The following is a 22,168-nucleotide window of genomic DNA, read 5'->3' as shown; positions in this document are numbered from 1 at the left end:
AAAGAGTACAGAGGCCACATACTCCCCAGCAGCCTTCTCCAGGCTATGAAGGACCTCAAGTCCCTGCAGAAGACGACTGTATACGTTACACCTTGTTGCAGATTACACTCACAGGCCCCTCCTCACTGTACACCCATACAAGATCAGGTGCCTTTCCCATGCACTCCAACCAGCAGGACTGGAGACAAAGCAGGCTGACACCAAGTATTAGCCTGGAGTTGCTGCAGAGTAAAAATTCAGGCCCTGCCTGTAGCCTCTCTACACGGAGCCCTATGCACACATGACTGGACAGTCCAGAGATGCACAGCAGCAGCGTGGTGCTTGCTTCACAGCAAGGAGAAGCTCTGCTACGGACCAGAGCAGAAACAGGAGCTCACTTCCCACGGCCCAGCTTGATGGCTAGGGCTCCAGGGAAGCAGCAGCACAGATGCAGCTGTGAGGTCCAAACTCCACGGTGTAACCCTAGATGCTCCCGCTCGATTTCAAAGCCCCTTGACCAACTAAACCAGCACTCAGGTGACTGCATGGCAAAGCTGCCCCAGCATTGCCAAAGGGTGATGTGTCCGGATGCAAACAACTTCAGCCCCACAGCACTGCTAAGCCCATACTCTGTCCCTCTCCATCCCAGCAAGGATAGGAGTGACACCAGACTCTGCTTCCACAGAGCAACCAAACTGCACCCGACTGGATCCACAGCACCACGTGGAAGATGGGTGCCCTCCCTGTACTGAGACAAATCCAGACCCAGCAGACTGTGCCCAGGTCTAACCAGCAGCACAACCACCCGCTCTCCAACAATCCTAAGGAAGTGTAAGCTCCGCAGCAGCCTTTCCTCCAAGACATGCCAGATGCAAGGGAGAGGGCACTGGGATGAAGAGAGCTGCTCCCAAAGGAGAGAGGTGGGCATTCAAGTCAGAGGGCAGCTCACTTGCACTCACACTAAAGAAAAGAAATTCTACACGTATGAGCACCTCTCCACTTAAAGAAAAGTACAGGAACTTCCTTGTCTCAGAAGTGCTCCAACATGTTTCTCCCTCAGATAGGCACAGGAACAACCCTTTATCCAGCACACAATGGAGAAGTTCATAATTTCATAAATATCAAAGGTAGAGGGGACCAGGACTTTATCCAGTCTCATCCCCCTTCAGAGAAGGGCAGGGAGCCTCCCAAAGGGGCTCTTCCACCTCACACAGCCTCCTGCTGGAGCAGGGCAGCTGTCTGGGATGTGGCTGTCAATACAGAGGCATAGAAAGCAGCAAATCTGCCCCACGTGACAGTAAATATGAGCTCCACTAAGCAGACTTTCTTTCTTTAAACAGCAAAGGGCACAAACTCCTCATCTGTCTGGCTTGACAGTCAGCCCCAGGGCCACCAAAATGACAGTGGATGCTCATATGGTAATTGTAGACCAAGATGTAGACACTGCCCTCTTCTCCTCCCGGATAAATTATCACAATGAGTCCCTTCAGCCCCCCCCTCTCTGGCACATTTCCTGATCACATCCATTCCTGTACCTCTGCTCTGATTCAGTCCATCTGAGGTGAGGACATGAGAACAACCAAGCACAATGTCCCATGTCCTCCTTGTGCTCCAGAGAGGGAGCATCCACAGCACTGCTTTCAAGCAGGCCAGGTCAGCAGCCTCCTCATTTGCAGGTGCTCCTTGAGACAGAGCTGGTTTGCCAAGCAAGCGCCAAGCACTCAGCACCCTGCAGTCGGCTCAGTCTCTCAGGGCAGGCTCCCCCTGCCCCACCAGCAGAAAGGTTCACCTCCGTGCCACAGGGAACAAGGCTTCCAGTCTTGTTACAGGAACATAGAGAAGCCAAAATGCAACCACTAAGAAACAGGTAAGAAACTCAAGACCTGAGCTCTGAGGCTATAGGAAGAGGTAAGTTAGCGAGAGCTGCCAAGGACCTTGCTGCCCAGTGCACTGCAGTTTGGCTACACAGTCATCCATCACACTCCGCAGAGAAGTGAGGTGCTAGGGAGCTGTTACCTCCCATCTGCAAGGGACTCTGAGCCCTCTCTGACCAAGGCTCACTGAAATACAAAGAACATATCTAGTGGTGCCTGGCCACTTTAGCCCCTTGGTATGCAAGGGAAACCCCCACCCCAGGACACAGCCACTGGGAGAGCAATGATGCTACACCCTGGAGCATGAAACCATGGCTGAAACATCATGATTCCTGTCTTCCTCAGGGAGGAGATGCTTGTTTGGACCTGTGGGATAAAGGGTGCAGGACTTTGGAGTTCACCTTTCAAGCTAACAGGGCAGCACACAGATCCTCAGCAGCCAGGAACTGCAGAGCTGCCATCTCAGGGCAGCAGGTTCCGTTTGCTCATTTATCCAGCCAGCAAGACAGAGGAGGCTCAGCTACATGGACACGCACACACAAACACACAGAGGAGTCAGAGCTGAAGCCACAACACAAGGAAAACGAGAACAGCAGGGACCAGAGGGGCCAGGGAGCTGCACAGGAAAGGGAACTGGAGTAATACTTGGAGCCACAGGTGCTACCTTGGAAATGGGAGAGTGGAAAGAGGTGCTGCACAAGGTCCGACATGGTACCTACATAACAGAAGAACATTCAGACGGTGCACGAGGGGCACAAGACACACTATGGCCAGGTGACAGACCACATGGCTTGCACAAAACATGACAGCCTGCTGCAGGATGGGCCCTATCCAATCCGTCCTCCAGCAGTCCAGAGAAAAGAGCAAGGACATTGCCCCCACAGTCCCTGCTCAGTTACACACAGCATCCAGCTACTCCTTCTCAGCAAGGCTCCTGCACAACTGTCCCTGCTCCCACCTCCCCCCCCACTGAGCCTATGTGTCCCACACTTACTGACATCTCGCTGTGTCTTGCCCCACAGCTACTGCAACCTAGAGCTGCTTCCTACAGCAACAGGCCAAGCTCAGCAAGTTGCTCTGAGCGAGGCCTTAGTTTGCTCCACCACACATGCAAGGGTGTGCAGTCCCGCAAGCACACACCCTGCCCACCTCCCAGCCATCGGAGGAACACACTACCCCAGCACTGGCCCTCCTCAGTCACTCAGAGCTCTCCAACATGGGAAGCAGCTCCCCAACATGCAGCCCCATACCCAGTTTCAGAAAAAGAGATGAGCGTGATACCTTTTCCACCAGTGCCTTGCCCGCCTGGCTTGTTGTACAGATAGAGATCCTGGTCAGGGATGCTCCCACTGTGGTTGAAGTAGTGCTAAAGAGAGCAAGGAAGAACAGCGATGGAGATTAGAGAACTTGCCTTAACTGAAGCAGAGGCCTATGTGCAGAGCTCAACCCCAGACCTGCAGCAAGCAATCCAGACCCACTTAAAACACTCGCCAGCACAACCTTTGCGACTGTTGAGCCGAAGGAACTCCCTACAGCTCTATGCAAAATTATACAGCACTACACATCTGGCCTCACCCTCTATCCTTGCTATGGCCATGCTGAGGGGGTGGGTAGCTGCTTCCAAACTTTTATTAATCCTGATGTTTCAGTCCTTAGATCTGAGGGAGCCACACAAGGATCCAAGCTCACCTTTGCAAGGGGGTCTTCTCCCATGCTCCTGGGAGATGACTGTGGGCATGAGCTTCATGGTTGCTGCTTCCTGCACAGCAAGTGACTGCTTGTGTCAAAGCGAGGCCTGTCCAGGCCAAACAGGAACTGCTCACAGTCCTGCAAAACTCCGCTAAGCTTCAGTATTCAGTGTCAGTTCCTCCCTAACACCGGCAGAGCTACAAACATGGGGATTGAACTGCCCCAACAAATGTCCCCAGCAGCAGGTAGAAGCTGGGCAGACTGCTGTCCCAACTTGCAGCCCTCCTCACCTTGAAGTGGTGCTCCACATTGCTGTCCGTGTACTTTGGGGTGTGCAGGAAGATGAGCAGGTTCTGGCGCAGATAGCAGGCCACCGCATGCAGCCAAGGCAGGGCGGAGGGTGGCAGTGCGAACTGCAGGACCTCTGTAGGTGGTGTCCCAGGTGGCTGGATAAACTGCAGACAGAAGGCTTTAAAGCTCAGCTGAGACTAGCAGGATGCCCTGGGGCTCTGATACCGATCCAGATTATGCCAGCTGGCTATGCAAAAGGAGAGTGTGGTGCGCAGAATCCAGGCCCACAGACAGCACCCTGAGAGAGATGTGGGCAGATATTCCAGGGGTATTCACAGGGAGGCCCTGCTGTGCTGCAAACCCCAGCAAAGGGGATGTCCCACCTACCCTGGCACCCACATAGCATATACCTCGGTGAGCGCTAGCCCAAGTAAGCACTGGAACAGGGAACGGGATGCAGCAAACTGCCCTAGCCTTCCCTGCTCTGGGGCAGGAGACGCTGAGACAGGTCAAAAAGTAGGAAAGCATTATGGAGTCTGGGATGAAAAGAGCAGATATCCAGTGAGGTACCTCCACATCTGCTGGGGTCAGCTTGCAGTTCCGCACCAGCATCACAGTGATGATATCCAGGGTGGCCTCATCCAGGCGTCTGCGCAGCACTTTCACCAGCTCATCTGTGATCTCAGGCCCTGACAAGGAAGCAGACGTACAAGCCGCTTTTTCACCCCATCCAGTAAGAATGACCACAGCCAACCCTCTCTGCCTGTTCAGGATGTACCACCTTCATGCTCAGTTCCCACAGGGAAATTTCTTCAGGCATCTTTTTCTACCCCTTTCACGATCACAAAAGACTGTTGGTACAGCAGGCAAAGACAAATGCACTCCTGCATAGGGAAAGCTGACATAAGCCACCCAGTCTGCAGGAGGTTTCATTGTGGGCCTTGGATCCTTTCCTCACATTCCCATCCAGACACTCACCTGCTGGGGCAACACCATGGACCATCAGCTGGATGTGCCTGTCTATCTGTCCCACAGGGCGGGCAGACTCCACACTACGGCACGAGGCAGTGTCCAGGGAGGAACGCGAACCCTGGAAGAGAAAAACAGCCCCACAGAAGCAGTTTCCATGCGAATTCTAGATCCACCATTGTCCCAGGCTGTCAGCAAGGCCAGGCAGAACCCAGCTACCGCTGCCTCACTCCACCCATCTACAATGTAAGTTTTATCCTACATAAAATCCAGGTTGCTAGAACTACTGAGTTCCCTCCACTCCTATGATCAAGGGCACGCACATCCACTCCCACAGAACAGCAGACTCACCATTAGATCCTCAGTGTAAATGGGCTCCTGGCTGCGTGTCAGTGCCAGCGAGCGAGATGCTGGACTAAGGACGCTCTCTGCTTCCCACACCTTCCCACTGTAGGTTGTTTCAGTTAGTCTAAACACAGGAGAAAGACATGTCTGCCTCCCTTCCCAAGGATGACAGCATCATACCTCCACAGAAGATCCATGTCTTTCTTGCTCTCCCTGTGCACTTTCTGGGGATTAGTCCTTACAATAATGGAGCTTGTGGAAAAATTGCTCTCTGGCTCTCGCAAAAAAATCATCCTTTTCCCTCCCACGTAAAGGCTTAGTGCAGAGAGAGCAGGAGGGGCCTAGCTTGATGTGACTCTGTCTTATCAGAAATCAGATACTTGCTGCTTGGGTCACAGCAGGGTCCCTGAGGCTGGGCAAACACTTCCTGCCCAAGGAGCTCTCAGTCTGGTGTAATGCACATAGCTGGGCAGGGTCAGGCCAACAAGTCATGCTGGCTTCTTACCGGAGGTAGAAAACAGATTTAGTGGCACGTTCCTGGTAGACAAACATATTTTTCCTATTCACCACAGAGAAGGCGTTGAGCACGGAGCGAAGCGCCTGGATAGCTGTGGGCAACATGAGATGTTAGCTATCCCACATACCCTTCTCTGGTGTGCCAATCCAGCCAGAAGCCAGACTCTTGACAGGCAAAACGAGGGAACCTGGGCTGTACGCACCTCGTGAGACCCCCATGTTGGGGCCCATCTTGAGGCGTGAATGCACATGGATGAGTGTGCTCCACACAACATCACAAGCAAAGTGCCCGGGCATGAACTGCATGGTGGCAGCCAGGTAGTCCCGGGGCTGGTAGCTCTCCTCTACAGAGTAATCTACAAAGAACATAGGACATAGCTGGACCATAGCATGGAAGTCACCATCTTTTTAGTCACTCACGGGCAGGCAGTAGCACTGCCGCTGAGGCAATATTCATACCGTCTGTGGGCATGACACGCTGCCTGTATGACGTATAGGGCGTTTCACTCTTCCAGATGTCCTCCTCACTTTCTGCCACCAGTAATGAGTTGCATATGTGGCTGTCATGCAGGTCCTGCAGCAGCAAGCGCTGCAAAGGATGAGAAAAAGATTGGTTCCGTTGCTTGCACAGCCCACAGAAGACAGCAAGGGCTTCGGATCAGACTGAGTCCCTTTTTCTTTGACCTCCAAGCTGGGACTCCACCAGCTCAACTGGCTCCCCAGGCCCTCCTCCAAGCTGGGCTTGGATCAGACAACCTCCAGAGGTCCCTTCTCATCTAAGCTATCTCATGACTGGCAGCTCTGTCCCTGCCCTCTGCTGATTTGTTACCTGATTGACAACCCTGCAGATTTCACTGATCTTCTTCACCACCACCTGGTTGAGACTCTGGCACTCCCCTGGCTGCTCCTCTTCTGTCTCTCCTGATGCTGCCTTCTCCACACTCAGGCTGCTTTACAGGGAAGGGGAGAGAGGGGTCAGCAGGGCACCTGGACAGTGTCCATCCCTGTGTGCTGGGAGCAGGAACACAGTGGGGAAGGACGGCAGCTTTCCCCTTACGGAGCACCAGTCTAGTCCTGCAACTCCCCACGCACACTGGGCAGAAGGAGATCCTATCCAGAGATGAGTGAGTGGCAATAAGGTCCTGGTACGGAGAAGCAGTGGCCAGACCGGGGACCATCCTTACCGTGTGTGGTAATAGACCTCCACTCGGTCTTGCTGGATTTTTATGATGAGCCAGAAATCTGGCATGAGGGGACATCTGGGTTCCTGGTCACTCATTAGTGCCTCCTCATACTCCGAGTCACTGCTTCCCCCATCGTAACCTGCAATGTATCCTCACTTCAGGACCAGGCCTAGCAAGCCAGCCTCCTCCCCGGGCATAGCAGGCTCTGTAAGATCAGAGCTACTCACAAGCCCTGCCCTCAGGGCTCAGGGGTCACCCCAGCCCAGGCACGCAGTCCCCCCACACCCCTGCACTACTACGTCACTGCCAGTGTCTGGCTGCACGCTGTTGGTCATCCCTGCCCCAACAGACTCACCCAGGTGGTCAGAGTCCATGCTGCCCTGGCTCGACACCAGGCTCTGCACGCGGCTGGGACGCTGTTTGCTGGAGCCTGCAAAGAGAAGAGGGGTTTGATCATGAAAGCACTTGCTAAGCCACTTCACACACCCCACGCGCTGGAGAAACATTACACCACAGGACAACCAGGCAACGCTGGCCACGCGGAGGCAGTGCTGGGGAATGGGGCTCTCACAGCCATTACTGGAGTCACCAAGAACTTCATGTGATTAGGGATATCAGCGCGGCAGCACAGCTAGTACCCTTGGTACTGTTAAGCAGTGAATTGCCAGCACCCTGGCAGGGAAGGGACCAACAATCCTTGGTACCAATTCTGATATTTAGGGACTGAAACAGGAGTAGCAGTCATATTTTGTATGACACAGTCAGAACTGGGCTCTTCCCTTATTAAAAGTTCCCGAGGCTGAGGTACATCCTGCCCATGTTTGCAGCTCCTACCTTCCCTGCCCTGTGTTACGGAGTCAGCCAGGCTTGCTGCGGATGGTGTCACCAATGGTGATTTCTCGCTGTTGCCCTTTTCGGAGGATGAGGATGGCAGCGACTGTACGGTTGTCTCTGGAGCTGCCTCCTCCAGAGAGTCATGGCCAGGTGCTCTGCCCTGCTCAAGGCTCAGCACTTCTCCTGGGACCTGCACACAAGCCAGAGTTGCAAAAATGGCCAGAAAAACAGGCACCGAAAAAAGTCCCATCATCCTCCTGCATCCTTCTTCCTTCTGTTACCAAAGCGTCCCACACCTTCCCACCAACAGACCACTGCAGCACCTCTCACCTCATCCTGTGTGTGGTTGCCCCCACCTACGGGGTGTCCTGTGTCTGTCACAATGCGTGTCTCACTCTCTGGCCACCCCCAGAGACCCCGGGCTTCTTCTGGGAGGACACAGCTTGCATGGTGTAGCTCTGAGCCCTCTGCCTCTGCTTCACTGCTCCCCTCCCGGCCCGTCTGGCCCAGAGCTGTCCTGGTGCCCCCTCCAGGTGGCTGCTGCAAGCAAGGTGTCCCCGAAGGGTTTGGAGCTGCCCGTCTGGAGTGCAGGCGGCTGATGGAGATGTAGTGGTAGTCACTGCCTTCTGCATTAAGCACATAGCCTGGCAAAGCCATTCTTCTGAACTCCTGCAACACAGGGAAGAATAAGCATCCTGCTAGCTAAGTGTATGATGCTGCCTCAGGGCTTTCTCTTTACCTCCTTGAACTTCTCCAGAGAGTGCTCAGGTCCAAAGACAAATTGGAGTAGCACCACCTCGCTGTGGCAGCTGGGGCGCCCCTTGGAATTATAGATATGGGTGGCCACTCGGTGCAGGATGGAGGTGCTGATGACCTGTGAGTGGCGCAGTGCAGACACAATCTCATCATCCAGGAGCCAGCGAATCTGAGCAGAGCAAGGACACAGAGCAAGATCTAAGTGACTTGCATTTGCAAGGCTGCCCCAATTCTTACTCAAGTCCCAACAGGATGAGGGCAGCTCCTCTCATCACCTACATCCCTCATCTCCTTCTGAATGCACCTAAGAAAAGGCCTTTGGAAGAGACCTCTGCCTGTCACACTCCAATTGCACTAAGAATTTTGTCACGGTAATCCCACACTTTTGGGGAGCACAAGGCCAATGGCCTGTGTGATACCAGCAAGGCCTGATAGTCAGTTCAGTTGACAGAGGTTGCAGTTTGGCACAGTCTAGGAAGTATGGAACAGCAGTTGTGCTCTGTGGCCACATTGCTCCAGCTGGAAGTAAGAAGAAGTAGGCACGGCTGGCTTACCTCATTCATAGTGGCTTCAATAGCCTGCCTGTGCACTCCAGGGAGGTTAGAAAGTGCAGGGTGCCTAGGAGAGACGAGAAGAATCAATCAGTCACTCATTTCATGCAACGACCACAGTGCAGCTCCTAGGCAGCAAAAGGAACCCCTGAGGAGCTTGTTACACCTGCAGTAGTACCATACCTCTCATCTCCTGTGGACGGGAGCCGTTCCAAGTTGTGCATGATATCCTCATCTGAGCGGAAAGAGGATGGCTGCCCTGGAGAGCGTGTGAAGGACACACTGCTCTCTGAGGTGCATCTGTGACAGGAGAGAGAACAGTCTGAGCATCAGCTTTTGAGCCAGAGAGGATAAACAGACATAGGCTCCAGAGAGGGGACAAGGGATCTCTGGAGAAGGTGAGCCTATCTTGGAAAAATTTTCATTTCCTTAGGACTGTGGCAGGCTCTGTGAGAAGGAGAATCCCAAGTCTCAGTACATGTAGAGGAGCCAAGATTGGCTGGTTGGGAAGGGCAGGCAGAGGGTGAGTGAGTGACTGGGCCTCTGTCCACCTACCTGTTGTGGAGAATGTCTGTGTTCACAACTTCTATCTCCAGGGGCAGTGTCAGCACGAAGATGTCCAGGGTCACACAGAGGTCCCCCAAGTCAATGGTGTTCAAGCCTTGGCAGCTTTCCAGGCAGCCCAGAACTTCCCCTGAGGGGAGATCACAGACAAAGGGAATCAAGTAACAAACAGCTCTGCTTACACATATACATAGCCTGGTGGCAAGTACAGAGACTGCAAGAGGTGGCTGTCCCACACACCTGGACAGGCTCAAGAAGGTCACCATCCTCTGTGACCCTTTCAATGTTTCATGACCAATCCCACAACAAGTGGGAGACCTGGTGAAAAAGCCCTTGACTGATGCTGGGACACCCTGGGGCTCTGTACAGGGAGGGCTCGTCCAGGGGTACTGCTGTTTAAGACAGAGCATGTTTGTTCCAGGGGCTGATTACCCAGTAGGGACCCGACAGAAGCCCTACTGCCCTTTAACCTCACAGCAAGGCTTGCTCTTACCTAGACAAGTTGGCAGGGACTGCACGGGCATGGAGCTGTGCTGGCTACGCAGCTTCACCGAGCAGGTAAGGTGCACAAAGAGCGGGGGCATCTCCTGTTCCAGGAACTCCTGCTCATTGAGTGAGTCTCCTCCCAGTACACTGAAGGAGTCATCATCCTGGTTCACTGTGTTGGAGTCTGAGAGGGAATCTGTGTCTGGGAACTCATGCTCCAGCTTCTCACGGTACTCCACCTCCAGCTCTGGGTCACTCTCTGTGGCAATGCAGCACCCAGACACAGTTCCTGTTGATACAGGTTCACTGTTAGCAAACCAGGCCCACATCCCCAGAGACCCTACCAGACACAGCCAAGCTCTGAAAGGCATCACCACAGTGAGACTACAGACATTATCTTCTCCAGGACAGAGCTAGCAAATCTTACCTTCTTCAGCTGCCAGTTCTGCCTCTGATCCCTCCATGTCCTCACTGGCTTTCCTGTCTGCCTGATCTCGAGATGCCTCTTCCTGAGATGGAGTGAGGAAAGGCAGATACTAGAACCATGCCAGGCAGTGAAGCAGGCTGTTGATGGGCCCACCAAGGGCTCAGCCTACCCACTGGTCTGCCAGCCCCAAGTGCAGATCTGATATCAAGCAAAGCTACTTCTCTCCATAAGGCCTAGGTGCCTGCCAGGGCAGCATGATGCCTACCTCTTTCTTGGCTGATGGTGGGCAATAGAAGAAATAGTGAGGATTTGATGGCACTGGCTTGAAATGTAAGCTTCCAATTTCCAGGAATTTTTCCTAAAAGAGAAATTCCAAATGTGAAGGAGACACTCCACTCTACCGTCCTGTGGGAGCCAAGCCGAGCTTCCACATTACTCACCTGGATAATTTTATGCAAGTCAGGGTGTGCCTGGCAGGGCTGTCCAATTTCCAGCAGCGTGAGGGGAAACTCTGAACAGCAGTTGGTGCCCATACTGCTCTTTGGTTCCTCTGTGGGGCTGGCAACGTTATGGGAGTCCTGCTCGCTGTAGTCCTCCATTTCCGCACTGACAGGATTATGGACAGTTCAGACAAGCAAATTGAGAAACAAGAGTAGTTATATGTATTATCTATCTTGCGTGCATCCTGCCTCACAGTTCCCCACACCTCATCTGTGTAAACATGATGTGACTACACAGCCCCCACCCCTACAGCCCCAGAAACCCTCCTGCCACCCACTAACCCAGATAAGTGCTCAGGCTGTCTGAAGCCATGCCAGTGGTATTTTAACCATGCTGATCCCGTAGCCAGGTACTCTACACCACGCTACACGTCCTCCCTGGGAAAGAGAGACATGTGGCTGAGTACGGGGACAGGCCTGGAGCAATCTGAATTACCAACACCCAGTACAGGGCACCTCACAGCAAATACCACCATGCCAGCACCCCTAGTATCTTGGCAGCACAGAGCGGAGCGCAAAGCTCAGGTCCATGCTCACTCAGCAGCTCCATGACAGAATCAGTCCCTAAAACTCAGAAAAAAAAAAAATCTGCGGAGCAGGATGTCAGTTGGTCAAAGTACTCCCCAGGTACTCAAATTAGTAATATAGATGGCAGATCTGGATGCAATGTGTCAAGCTGTACATCCTTCAGTAAAGTTTATACAATATGCATTGGGATAGGTGATTTGTAACATCTTATAAACAAAAAAAAGTTCCCACAATTTTTCTCTGCAAAAGTAGCATTTGAAGTCATCTGACTTTCCAAACACTGAGTGTTCTTCAAAACCACAGCTTCATCTCAATGATTTACAGCATAAGAAGAAATAGGATTGGGGATTCCCAACAAATGGTAGTGAATTCACATAAAGGAACCAAGGATAGTTGAGTGCAAATAGAGGACAAAGGGCCTAAAGAAGGTGTTTCTTTGACAGACACTAAGGCACAGTAGACTACTTTTCCCCCTCATTAAGTTTCCAGATGCAATACAAACCTCATAAATACCCTAAGGAACAGAAGGACAGAGGTTTAACATCAAGCATATTCCAGTTCTGCCCTGATATTTCTCTTGTTAATTTTCTTCCAGAGTTTTAATTGTAAAAAAAGACACTTTATTCACTAGAAAAAAACCAAACAAACCTGTCATTTTCACCAGAGTCAACAGCAAACTCAAATGAGTCAAGCAGCAGGAGATGTGTAATTTCTCCAGAAACAAGTCAGTTACTTGCAGACAAACTGTCCTCCAGCTCAGGCCAGATGGGACAGTAATGAGCTAAGACTACAAGAGAAAGCAAAAGGATGGATGTCACCAGACATCACAAAGAAGAGAAGGTCCTGGTGGACACTATACCAGGTGGGTATCCCACCAGAAATATCTGTTCTTACATGTGGCTCTGTTAGACACTGCCCTACAACATTCTTTCTAGCAGGCAGTAGAAGATGCTTGAAGATAGATCTGTCCTGGCCCAATGCTAAGAACAGAAGCAAGACCGAGGTGGGCCCCTACCTTGATTCAGAGACCAAGACACCCCGTTCCCTAGAGCTCTGCTCCTCTTCTTGATCTATGCTGCCCACTTGGAAGCTGGCTGTCTTGGAGTGCATACGGAAATGTTGATGACTCTCTCGGAATGAGCGGACATGGCTGCACACCGTCAGCAAGAAGTTGGTGATATCAATCTCTTGGAGCAGCTCCTCACAGTAGTCCATGGCTGTAAGTAGGTCCTGGGAGCTGATGCTGTGTGACTGCTGAAGGCTCTTGAATAGCCCTACAGATGAAACACAGTGCTTGGGCACCACACTGCAAGGATGCAATGCCATGGGGGTCAGGCAATAGCCACATACAGATTTTCGCCAAGTCCCAACACAGAGCTGCGGTCAGCACAGGTGCTGGGAGATAAGACTCAGCCAGGATACCTAATGCTACATACTACCCAGGTCTTGTGTGATACGAGTGCCCTAGGGATCTGCCACCCTGAAGGCGAGAGGAAAAAGCCAAAGAAGGGACTCCCCTCTCACAGCACCCCACAGGTCCAGGAACAGCCTATGCAAGGTCCACAGGGAATGCACAGAGGCATCTTTAAATCCCTCCTGGTGGGAGATCAATCCCACAGCTCCTCCCTTTGCTCACCATAAGATCACAAGAAAAATGAGACATTGTCGTCTTAAAGTAGACACAGGGTCCCACCCCAACCCCAACCCTGCCTCAGTGCCCATCATGCCGCTTCTCACCTTTCACGTAGCACTGGTGGGAGTGCTCCTGCAGCAGTGTGCAGTAACTCACCAAATCCTTATGCTTGTGGTCTAGCCAAGCAGCAGTAGGAGGACGTTCCAGAGACTGGGACCTGGAAAAGAGGAACTGCAGCCTTCAGCACCAATGAAGCACATTTTAAGACTACAAACAGCTCTGGTGTCAGTAAAGCAGGGTGCCAGGGCATGCAGACGCACTGGCTGCTACAATGCAGAGAGGTCAAGCCAAGAGAATAAGGCAGGGCTAGAGCCAGCCTCTTGTCAAGGAAGTTCCTCTGTTTCCTGTCTAGGAATCAAGTACGATTGGTATTACCTGAAAAAGATGTCCCGGGGAGGACGATGTGCCCGTGGGCTGACAAGCTGCTCTCGTAACAGCTCCAAAGAGCAGCTGTAGATGTAAATAGGGCAGCGAAATCGGCGGCACTCTCCTAGCTCAGATTGTGAGTTCTGGCGACAGAAGGAGATATGCACATCTCTCCGCGAGGGGCCACCCTGTTCTCCAGGGTCACAGCTCACTTCTGCAAGAGAAACAATCCTGAGACAAAAGCCTTCAATGGGCTCCTCCTCACAGCAGCATCCACAGGTAGGTATCCGTTTTACAAGCTTCTCATGACTCAAACCTCAGAGACCATTCTCCTCACCCAGCACCCAATCATTCAGCCCAATGCTTTGGCCACACTGATTCCCTTCTTGGGCAACCATGACTGTTCACCACCACTACCACCACCACCATCGCCTTCTGCAGCAGCACAACCCTCCATCCTCATTGTAGGCCTAGCTGACTGCATCAGAGGCTGTGCAATCAAATCCCATATACCTCAAGACCTGTGCTCTTCTCTCTAAGACAACGTGCTGCCGGTAGTGCCAGTCTGGATGATGACACGAGAGTCACTGACCTTCCCGTGCAGCCCAGTACTGCTATTCCTAGTAGTTCTGTCTACCTGCCACCTCGTTGCCCACAGGGAGCCAGCCTTGGGCCATGTGCACTCAGCTCACACTACAGTCCCTTGCCCCGCCATGAACATAATGAAAGCTGGCTGAGGCTTCACTGTGCCCCTTGCCCTGACTCTGCTGACTGCCAGCCAGGAGCTGACACGCTGTAGCAGCCTGTTATTCCTCCTACCTCAATCTGCCTGACAGTGTGCTTGGGAATAGCAAGGATACCAATACTAATACTTTAGCAAGGTGCTGTCCTGAGGGCAGTACCGTGGGCTGGTGTTACACTGAGGGTAGGTAATGGCACTGCGGCATCCCCTTCTTCAGCCTCAGCTCTGACTCGCTCTGCACAGACAGGTCCCAGAGGATCCTCTCCAGATCGACTCTCATCCTTTGGAGGTTTGTCCAACCCACAAGCCATCAGCTTCTGTACATCTGGAAGAAAGTAAAATAAAATCACTCTCTGTCCACTGAGAACAGTTTAACCCCTCCATCTACATTCCCAAGAGGGCAGACGTCCCTGCTACCTCTTTGTGTGTGGGAGCAGCTCCAAAGAGTACTTCCAGCTGAGTCTAGCAGCCTTCACCAGCAGCCCAGTGGAAGCCAGACGCGTCCCAGTGCCCAGAAGCAGGGACCCTCCTAGACCATCCCATTAGCAGTCTCCTTACTCCAGTCATTAACAACCCTACCAGGAAAACGGTCCAATGGTTGCAGCCAGCAAATGACTCAAAGCCACATCCCCTGCATGAAAACACTATGTGGGCAGCACCACATCCAAGGAGAGAAGAGCAAGACATTCAGCACTTTGGACTACTCTATTCCCAGCCATATGGTACAAAAACCCTGGGTCTAGACTTCACTGTTCAATTTTCTCTCCATCCTATCAGAGCTGATTCTGATTCTATTTTTGCTGTTTTCCTTAGGAGGCTTGGGACTGCTACCTCCTCTCGCTCCCCACAACAGGTGGCCTCACCTGAGAAGGTGGCTGGCAGGAAGGTCAGGAACACATGCTGTGGGTTGACCAGCTTGGCATAGCATCGCCACTGTGGGGGAAAGGGCCCTCTGGTGTCACTCAGGGTCACGTCATCCTCAGGCAGTTCTGTGTTGCCGAGGCTCTGATGAAAGAGCGGAAGCTGGATAAGCTCACAGCACATGGCACAGACCTACTGTGAAACAGGTAGCAACCATGCAGAGCGAGTTCCTCCATGACTGTTGGTCTGCACAGCACTGAAATCATCCTGGCCACCCCCTGCACTATTCTCGGAGCATCCTAGCTCCAGGAAACACAGCACACACAGTCAGGAGATGCCTAGCTACCTTTGCTGGGGCCAGTTCTGACCTCCAGGTAGTGATTGCCCATGGTTTCTGAGCAATGTGCAGCACAGCATCAGTGCTGCTGTAACAGGCTAGGCCCATGGCGAGTGCAACTATCCACACGCGTACCTACCAAGATTCCTGCTTGACTTCAGCCACAGGTTACAGTTTAAACTGCTGCCAAGTGTGAGGAAAACACCAGCCTTTCAATCTGTTCTCAACCTTCTAACAACTCTCCTGCTCAATAGCTGCCGCCTTGCCTTCAGAAGGGGCTCACGAGAATGACAGCAGTGTAGTAGTACCTGCAGAGTACTTGTGGAGCCAGTCATATCCCTGGTGCCATTGCTGCCAACAAGATGATAGGATGCAGAAGCATCCTGCTGCTCCAGGGTCCCAGAGGCTTTCAGGGTTTCTTCTGAAACAGAGCACAGAGAAACCAACCTGAAAAACACCAGCTGAAGAACAGACTTGAAAGCAAGTCTCCTGAAACATCCCAGCTCCCAGTGTCACTGCTGCCACATTCCTGGCCCTTACCTCTGATCACAGGGAGTGTGAAGGGGGGTTGATGGCCATCACGATCCCGTTGGAGAACCTGCTCCATGAAAGCCACATGATCAGCATCAGCCATGGGGATCTCCCGGTCACTGAGGTCATGCTGCAGGCAGCCATGGAAGAGGTTTAGTAGCATTTCATTGGGCACAAACGAAGAGTCCTTGGTCACCTCCTCATTCTCTGCTCCAAAACAGAACCATGGCAGCTTCAGAGACAGCATCTCCACAGCCACCACCTGCCCATGCCCCTGGGAGATAGCCCTTTGCAAAGTGACACCTCCACACAGCCAGGAGTTTCCCCCAGCACAACTGCAAGGCTGATTTGGAGGGTGTGGGGAAGGCCTGGAGTTCCAGCATCATTAACTACCCTGCGCTGACTCACCCTGCTACTGTGAGATGTTTGGGACTACAGACAAGAAACCACCACCACAGAGCAACAGTACAGGTTTAATGTTTTCAAAAGCAACTCTTCCAAAACTATCATCCCAAGAAAGACAGCAATATACCTGGACAGCCCTGAGGCTGTAGACATGGCAAGAACAGCACTGAGCTACTGAAAGAGGCATGGCAGCTCTCACGCCTGCTGCCCAGGGAGACAAATGCACAGAGCAGGGTGCCCATAGCCATGGAGGGAGGACAACAGGAGCCAGGTGGTGAAGAGGCACCTACCTTTCGTCAGCATTAGGAAGAACATTTCAACCTGCTGGCATCTGGGCAACAGCTTCATGAGGTTGAACTGGAATGGGATCTCATGCACTCGAAAACCAGCCCCCATGTCTGGATCTGCAACAAGAATTGGGAATGTAACATACCTGTGTGCAGCAACTAATCCTGCCTCCCAGGCCACCTGTACACGCATGGTACCAACCCTAAATGCAGTGCAGGTAGCACAAGTGAAGGTACATAGCAACACTGCCCCAACTCCCTCTGCTTAGGAAGGCAGAGGGATACAAAAAATGAATGTGGGGAAAGGGCAAAGCCTGCCAGAGGTTGCAGCAGGTTGTGAGCTACCTACAGAGAGGAACCTCACTGTAAGAGTCCCCTGGGCTTACTGCCACCTTCATACAAGGAGGGACAGGGAGCCACTACAAGGCCTTACACAGCCTCAGGTCCAGACCTGCCAGGGGACAAAAACTGAAGATCAGTGTTGCAGGTAACACTGCTGGAGAGCAATGGCCATGCTGGGAGACAGAGGCAGCCTGAGTTACCAGGGTAGTCAGGGACAAGGACTTCAAGGTCTCCCATCTGGCAGGCTCTGCACATCCCTGCAGGCATTTCCTGTCCTTTTCCTCAGGAAGGAATCTCTGCCCTCCAGGCTCTGAGTTTTCCTGGCCATCTCGCCCTCCCACAGGACCAGCGATATGATCTAATAGGGTCCTCTAAAGTCCTGCCCTCAGCCTTTGCGATGATATTGGCTCCCTCAAACCCACCCAAGATGTGCTGTGCTATTCGCTGCAGAGCAAGCAAACAAAAGATCCAGGCTAGTGACAAGAAAGCAAAAATAGTGAGGTTCTGGAACAGATTGCCTGACAATGGTGAACTCCCCACGTACTCCTGGAGTTCTCAATGAACTCCATGTTGATCATGTCAGATCAGAGACACAATCCTAACCTGAAGGAAGTGGACAGACCAGACCTCCTAAGGTCCCCTTCCCTATCTTTGTGGGCTAATGGAGCATTCACAGAGGGTCCAGAGATAAAAAGGACCACCAGAAAGCAAGCGGCCCACAAACTGCTCTGGAAACTGTGTCTTGTAACAGAACAGAGCAGCTCTTCCTTCACATCATTTACAATTCTGTGCAACCACCTGCCCAGGCATACCCTGCCCATCACTGTATAGGTGAGCTTATCTCCCATCTGCTCCAGAAGTCAGCCCCTCTCACAGAACTACAGAATGGTTGAGGTCAGAAAGGACCTCTGCAGGCCATCTGGTCTAACCCCTCGGCTCAAGCAGGGTCACCTAGTCACTCCAGCCTGGGCAGAAAGCTTCAATGCTTTTTTGGCCTTCCCAGGATGAAGCTATTTCTCTGGCAGCTTAGCACACATGCAAAGTGACCCACAGCCATCAAAGTCTAGAAAGTCGTCGTTAAAATACCTGTTCCACCTTCCAGAAACCTCTAACGGGCCCCGAGGCATTCACGGCCTAGCTGCCTCTTGCTCCATCAAACCTGCTAGGACATATATGCTGGACTCACCTTCGGTAGCTTTGGTGTCTGAAGGAGGGCAGACCCACTCCTTGTTCTGGCACAACTGGCTGATGTACTCGAAAGTCAGCATGGTGGCAATGCACGCAAGGTCCCGGGGATAGAGCTGCAATAAGCAGTCAAGGCTCAGCTGTATGCAGCAGAATTATTACCCCCAAATGCAGGAGAAAACAGTCTAAAAGCAAGGAGAGGAAACACCCATAATCGCATCCCCTGACTTGCCCTATTCTCACTCATTGCTCCCTCCTTCTCCACCAGCCCTTTAGCCTCTTTTTGCTTTGTTCAGGAGGTACCTTGGCAGTACTGCCTGCAATCCCTGCTCTGGCCCAGCTTGCTCCCCTCTAATGGAATGGCTCTTGACAAAGTAATTTGTACTTTTCCACCTATCCCAGAGCAGCATTGCACCCACTGCCTTGCAATCCAGAAACCTTTTCTGTCCAGTAGCCCAGCTCCTCTTTTAGAAATCTCAGGTTCTTTTGTTAACAGCATTCCCATCTCTTCTGGCCCTCAATAATTCACCTGCAGTGTTGCAGTGCACTTGCAATAAACCCTTCTCCCTCCACAAGAGAGCCCATGCCCCTACCCCTTCAGGGACTCACCGCTTTAGGTATTTTCTGGTAGGGCAAGCCATGGAGGTGCTTCCAGTTCTCAGCTGTACTGTGGACATGGCCACTCTGTGGCTCTACCCAGCACTCAGTGACCAGATTCAGTTCTGTGTCCACCTCAATGGCCTCTACCTCCGTATCATTGTCATCATCTGTGGAAAAGCTGAAGGAAAGACGTAGAGGCAAATCCTGCGAGATGGTCCAGAGTCAGCAGCCCACTGCAGCTACCCTCACAGCTGTGAGAGCAGCCACACAAACCCTAGGTTTGCAGGCAAAGCCCCAGCTAACTGGTGATCAATCCATGACAGCTAGTTGTCTGTACTAGATGATGGAGGACTACCTCCTTCCACACTACCCGCCAAGGGCAAGTCTGGAGCCACGACTCTGCTGCCAGCCCTCCCTGGGAGCAGGGCAAAAGCCTCACCTGTCCTTGGTGGAGGTGGAGTGGGGTGGGAAAAGGATGTATTGGACGACACAGGTGTGCTTCTCCCTGCCACTGCTGCTCTCACTTGAGCTGTCAATCTGGAGGGGAGACACTGCATGAGCCTGGCCAGCAGCAACAGCCCATGCTTACCCAGTGCCCCCTACACAACACAGCCCCGTCACTCAGCTCCACTAACAGTGGTGGAGAGAGGGAGCCTGTCCCAGCCCCAAGAACTCTTCCAGCACAGCATGACCCTAGCAGTAAAGCAGCTTTCTAACTGCAGACGAAGACAGGAAAACGCCCAACCCACAAGCTGCTTTACTTCAGGGGAGGAGGCAGGCCTCCCTGTACATGTCAAGGGTGTGTGCAAGAAGTGGATGGGAAATCCCATCACAGGAAGGTGAATCTACCTCTGAAGAAGCAATGAAGGATTGTGTCCACACTGCAGCACCCAGCCTCACCTGTATGGGCAGCTCCAGCACCATATTGATAATTCCATCCCCGCTGGATGCAAAGTGGAAACCCTCTGACAGACGAACCCTGGCAAGAGACACAGTGACACATGGAGGACTTCTCTATCCATACTGCAAGCCTTAAATACAAGAGCGACTGTACCCTTCACCCCATAACACCCTCCTTCCCAAGACAGGGAATGGGGAGATATGACACTTTGCACAGGACAGCCTGTGTGAAGATCAGCATACTCCAGGCACAGTAACACCTCTTGCCCTTTTGAATGTTTTCCAGAACTCTCCTTTTCCTCAACTCAGCTGCAGAACTGGGTAAAGCACTAGTCCAAGTAGCTCTAGAAGCTGTGTACAGGCCCAAAACTCTCTACATAGCAGCTTCAACTGTTACCTATAATAAGGCCTCACATCCACTCTGCTTTCTCTGCATCCCAAGGACTAGCTGGAGAAAGCACACCTCCGTTCAAGTGTGCAACTTACTCTGTGAGTGTGGAAAGGAGCTGGGCTACAGCAGTGATGGGCACAGCTGGTGCCAGCCCCGACTGGACACTCCAGATCCAACGCTGGTGATAGAAGTAACGGGATAGCGAGGCCAGAGTGGAAGAGGCAGTACGATTGGCCACCATGGTGAGCGGGCCAGACACCGGGGGATGCTCCAGGTTGAGAATGAAGGGGGCTCGATAGTCAGAAGGCAGCTTCTCATACCTGGGAGAGGGCAGAAGTATGGCTCACTGAGGTAGAAAGGATGCTCTGCTCAGGACCAGAGTTGTCTGGATTCACAGCTCACTTGCTGGGCCCAGGACAGAGCTCTCCAGCAGCAGAACATGGCAAGCCCAGCAAAAAGTCCTGCTCAGACAGCAGTAACTGAATTTACTTCTGTATCATATTAGTTAGGAGTAACAGATCTGCCTGTTCAGCATGGCCCCCTGCTACAAGTCACAGCCCTCCCAGACCACAGCTGCCATTCCCAGCCACACAACCCAAACCCACTCCAACAAGCACCAGCTTCTCATCCTGCAACTGGCAGCACCATCCTCAGATCCTCCTCTCTCCCACTTCCCAGGACAAGGAGACTGTGCTGACGGCCTGGATCTCCATCACTACCTGATGAGTAGTTTCTCCAATGGTTTGTGCAGCACAACGAGGCAAGGTCTATCTGAGAGGGCTGACTGGGCCCCAGCCACAGGTGGAGACTTGGAGGGAGAACTACTGCCAAACATCTTCCTCTTTGCTTTTGGAGTTGCCTCCTTGCTCTGGACCCTGTGGGGAAAGCGCAGCTGCAAGATTCGGTCCCGTAACTCCTCCACTATCTGTCATGGCAAAAGCAAAAGGTAAACATGACCACCTTTGTCTGGAGACATAAGCTACTCAAAATAAGCTTCCAGAACAAGAGCTTGACTAAAAGCAACAGAACACTCCTTGAATACACAGATGAGCAGGAGTTAAAGGTTATTTTAATTCTGAGGCACTAGCAAGACCAAGATCAAGATGACACAAGGCTCTTAGATCCACATTTTAACAACAAAAAGTATTTTTAAAGGCAAAAGAAAGGTCCAAAAAAACACCAAAACAAAAAAAACACCCCAAAGATGATTTCAAGGCTGAAGAAATGGCCTTCCATAACTCTGATGAAAAACAAAGCAATTGCAAGCCAGCTCCTCCACAGAAGCAGTCTGAGTACTCACCCTCATTCCTCCCCTCAACAGCCTACAGTAAATGTAAACTAGTACATGTAAGACAGAGCCAGACTGTTCCCACAGCTGATGTGTTCCCTCACTATCAGTCATGTGTCAAACTTATGGTAGAAGGTTTCAGGAGCTCAGGTTATTTTTTAGGTTAAGTTTTTCCAAGATACTTTCAAAACAACTTCCTGATTATTCTTTTTAACTTTTCGCAGCTCTGAATACACTTCTACACACACCAGGATCTGATCCCCACAATGCCCCAGTGTTTTCTTTGAAATTTCCATGGTTAGGTTTCTTCTCATGACCTTTGTTCAACTTGTTTTAATTTCCATTACCGTTGTAGGCAAACAGGAGAACAGCAGCTCTCCATCTCCCTCCTCAACACTAACTATTTCAGTAACTTTCCCCATCACTATTATGTCTTTTTCAAGGAAAAGAGTGTCCCCAAACCCAAACATTAAGCAGAGCTCTTTTCTGCACTGTGATGCCGCTTGGGTCCCCTGCATGGTTTCATACTGATAACACAAAATCGGTGATGGTGTTTAAGCTCCCAAATCCAAGGTATGCTATTTTGTTGTTATCAATACTGGCTTCCAGCCCACCATTGTGCTGCTTAGGTGTCCACAAAGCACATAGATTAAAAGGGCAGAGAAAGCCAAATAGCTTTGTGCTATTTCTGCAGATTTTCCCAGCTCACTACCTGCTACCTGATGAGTTCCCTACCCTTTGTCTAGT

General features: G+C 51.9%; 1 protein-coding gene across 1 annotated transcript in view; it reads right to left on the bottom strand.

Moving 5' to 3' along the window:
* The window catches only part of SZT2 (seizure threshold 2 homolog (mouse)), a 58,386-nt gene that overhangs the window by 18,239 nt on the left and 17,979 nt on the right, over positions 1–22,168 (bottom strand). Inside the window, exons 14-48 of the mRNA XM_009709212.1 lie at positions 20,853–21,058; positions 20,229–20,453; positions 19,743–19,821; positions 19,282–19,379; positions 18,852–19,020; positions 18,244–18,358; positions 16,719–16,832; positions 16,033–16,233; positions 15,801–15,913; positions 15,158–15,299; positions 14,455–14,619; positions 13,562–13,766; positions 13,231–13,343; positions 12,509–12,767; positions 10,906–11,071; positions 10,731–10,823; positions 10,466–10,547; positions 10,046–10,327; positions 9,544–9,682; positions 9,172–9,288; positions 8,992–9,055; positions 8,421–8,606; positions 8,012–8,350; positions 7,682–7,871; positions 7,203–7,277; positions 6,848–6,986; positions 6,493–6,610; positions 6,123–6,252; positions 5,867–6,019; positions 5,653–5,755; positions 5,154–5,271; positions 4,812–4,923; positions 4,404–4,522; positions 3,833–3,997; positions 3,135–3,219 (exon numbers count right to left, since the gene is read on the bottom strand). Of these exons, the coding sequence (XP_009707514.1) occupies positions 3,135–3,219; positions 3,833–3,997; positions 4,404–4,522; positions 4,812–4,923; positions 5,154–5,271; positions 5,653–5,755; positions 5,867–6,019; positions 6,123–6,252; positions 6,493–6,610; positions 6,848–6,986; positions 7,203–7,277; positions 7,682–7,871; positions 8,012–8,350; positions 8,421–8,606; positions 8,992–9,055; positions 9,172–9,288; positions 9,544–9,682; positions 10,046–10,327; positions 10,466–10,547; positions 10,731–10,823; positions 10,906–11,071; positions 12,509–12,767; positions 13,231–13,343; positions 13,562–13,766; positions 14,455–14,619; positions 15,158–15,299; positions 15,801–15,913; positions 16,033–16,233; positions 16,719–16,832; positions 18,244–18,358; positions 18,852–19,020; positions 19,282–19,379; positions 19,743–19,821; positions 20,229–20,453; positions 20,853–21,058 (5,179 nt within the window). The remainder of the gene's footprint in view (positions 1–3,134; positions 3,220–3,832; positions 3,998–4,403; positions 4,523–4,811; positions 4,924–5,153; positions 5,272–5,652; positions 5,756–5,866; positions 6,020–6,122; positions 6,253–6,492; positions 6,611–6,847; positions 6,987–7,202; positions 7,278–7,681; positions 7,872–8,011; positions 8,351–8,420; positions 8,607–8,991; positions 9,056–9,171; positions 9,289–9,543; positions 9,683–10,045; positions 10,328–10,465; positions 10,548–10,730; positions 10,824–10,905; positions 11,072–12,508; positions 12,768–13,230; positions 13,344–13,561; positions 13,767–14,454; positions 14,620–15,157; positions 15,300–15,800; positions 15,914–16,032; positions 16,234–16,718; positions 16,833–18,243; positions 18,359–18,851; positions 19,021–19,281; positions 19,380–19,742; positions 19,822–20,228; positions 20,454–20,852; positions 21,059–22,168) is intronic.

The sequence above is a fragment of the Cariama cristata genome, unplaced genomic scaffold (genome assembly GCF_000690535.1).
Source record: "Cariama cristata isolate BGI_N322 unplaced genomic scaffold, ASM69053v1 scaffold41931, whole genome shotgun sequence".
NCBI classification, from domain to species: domain Eukaryota; kingdom Metazoa; phylum Chordata; class Aves; order Cariamiformes; family Cariamidae; genus Cariama; species Cariama cristata.
This window is presented reverse-complemented; position numbering and strand designations above follow the sequence as displayed.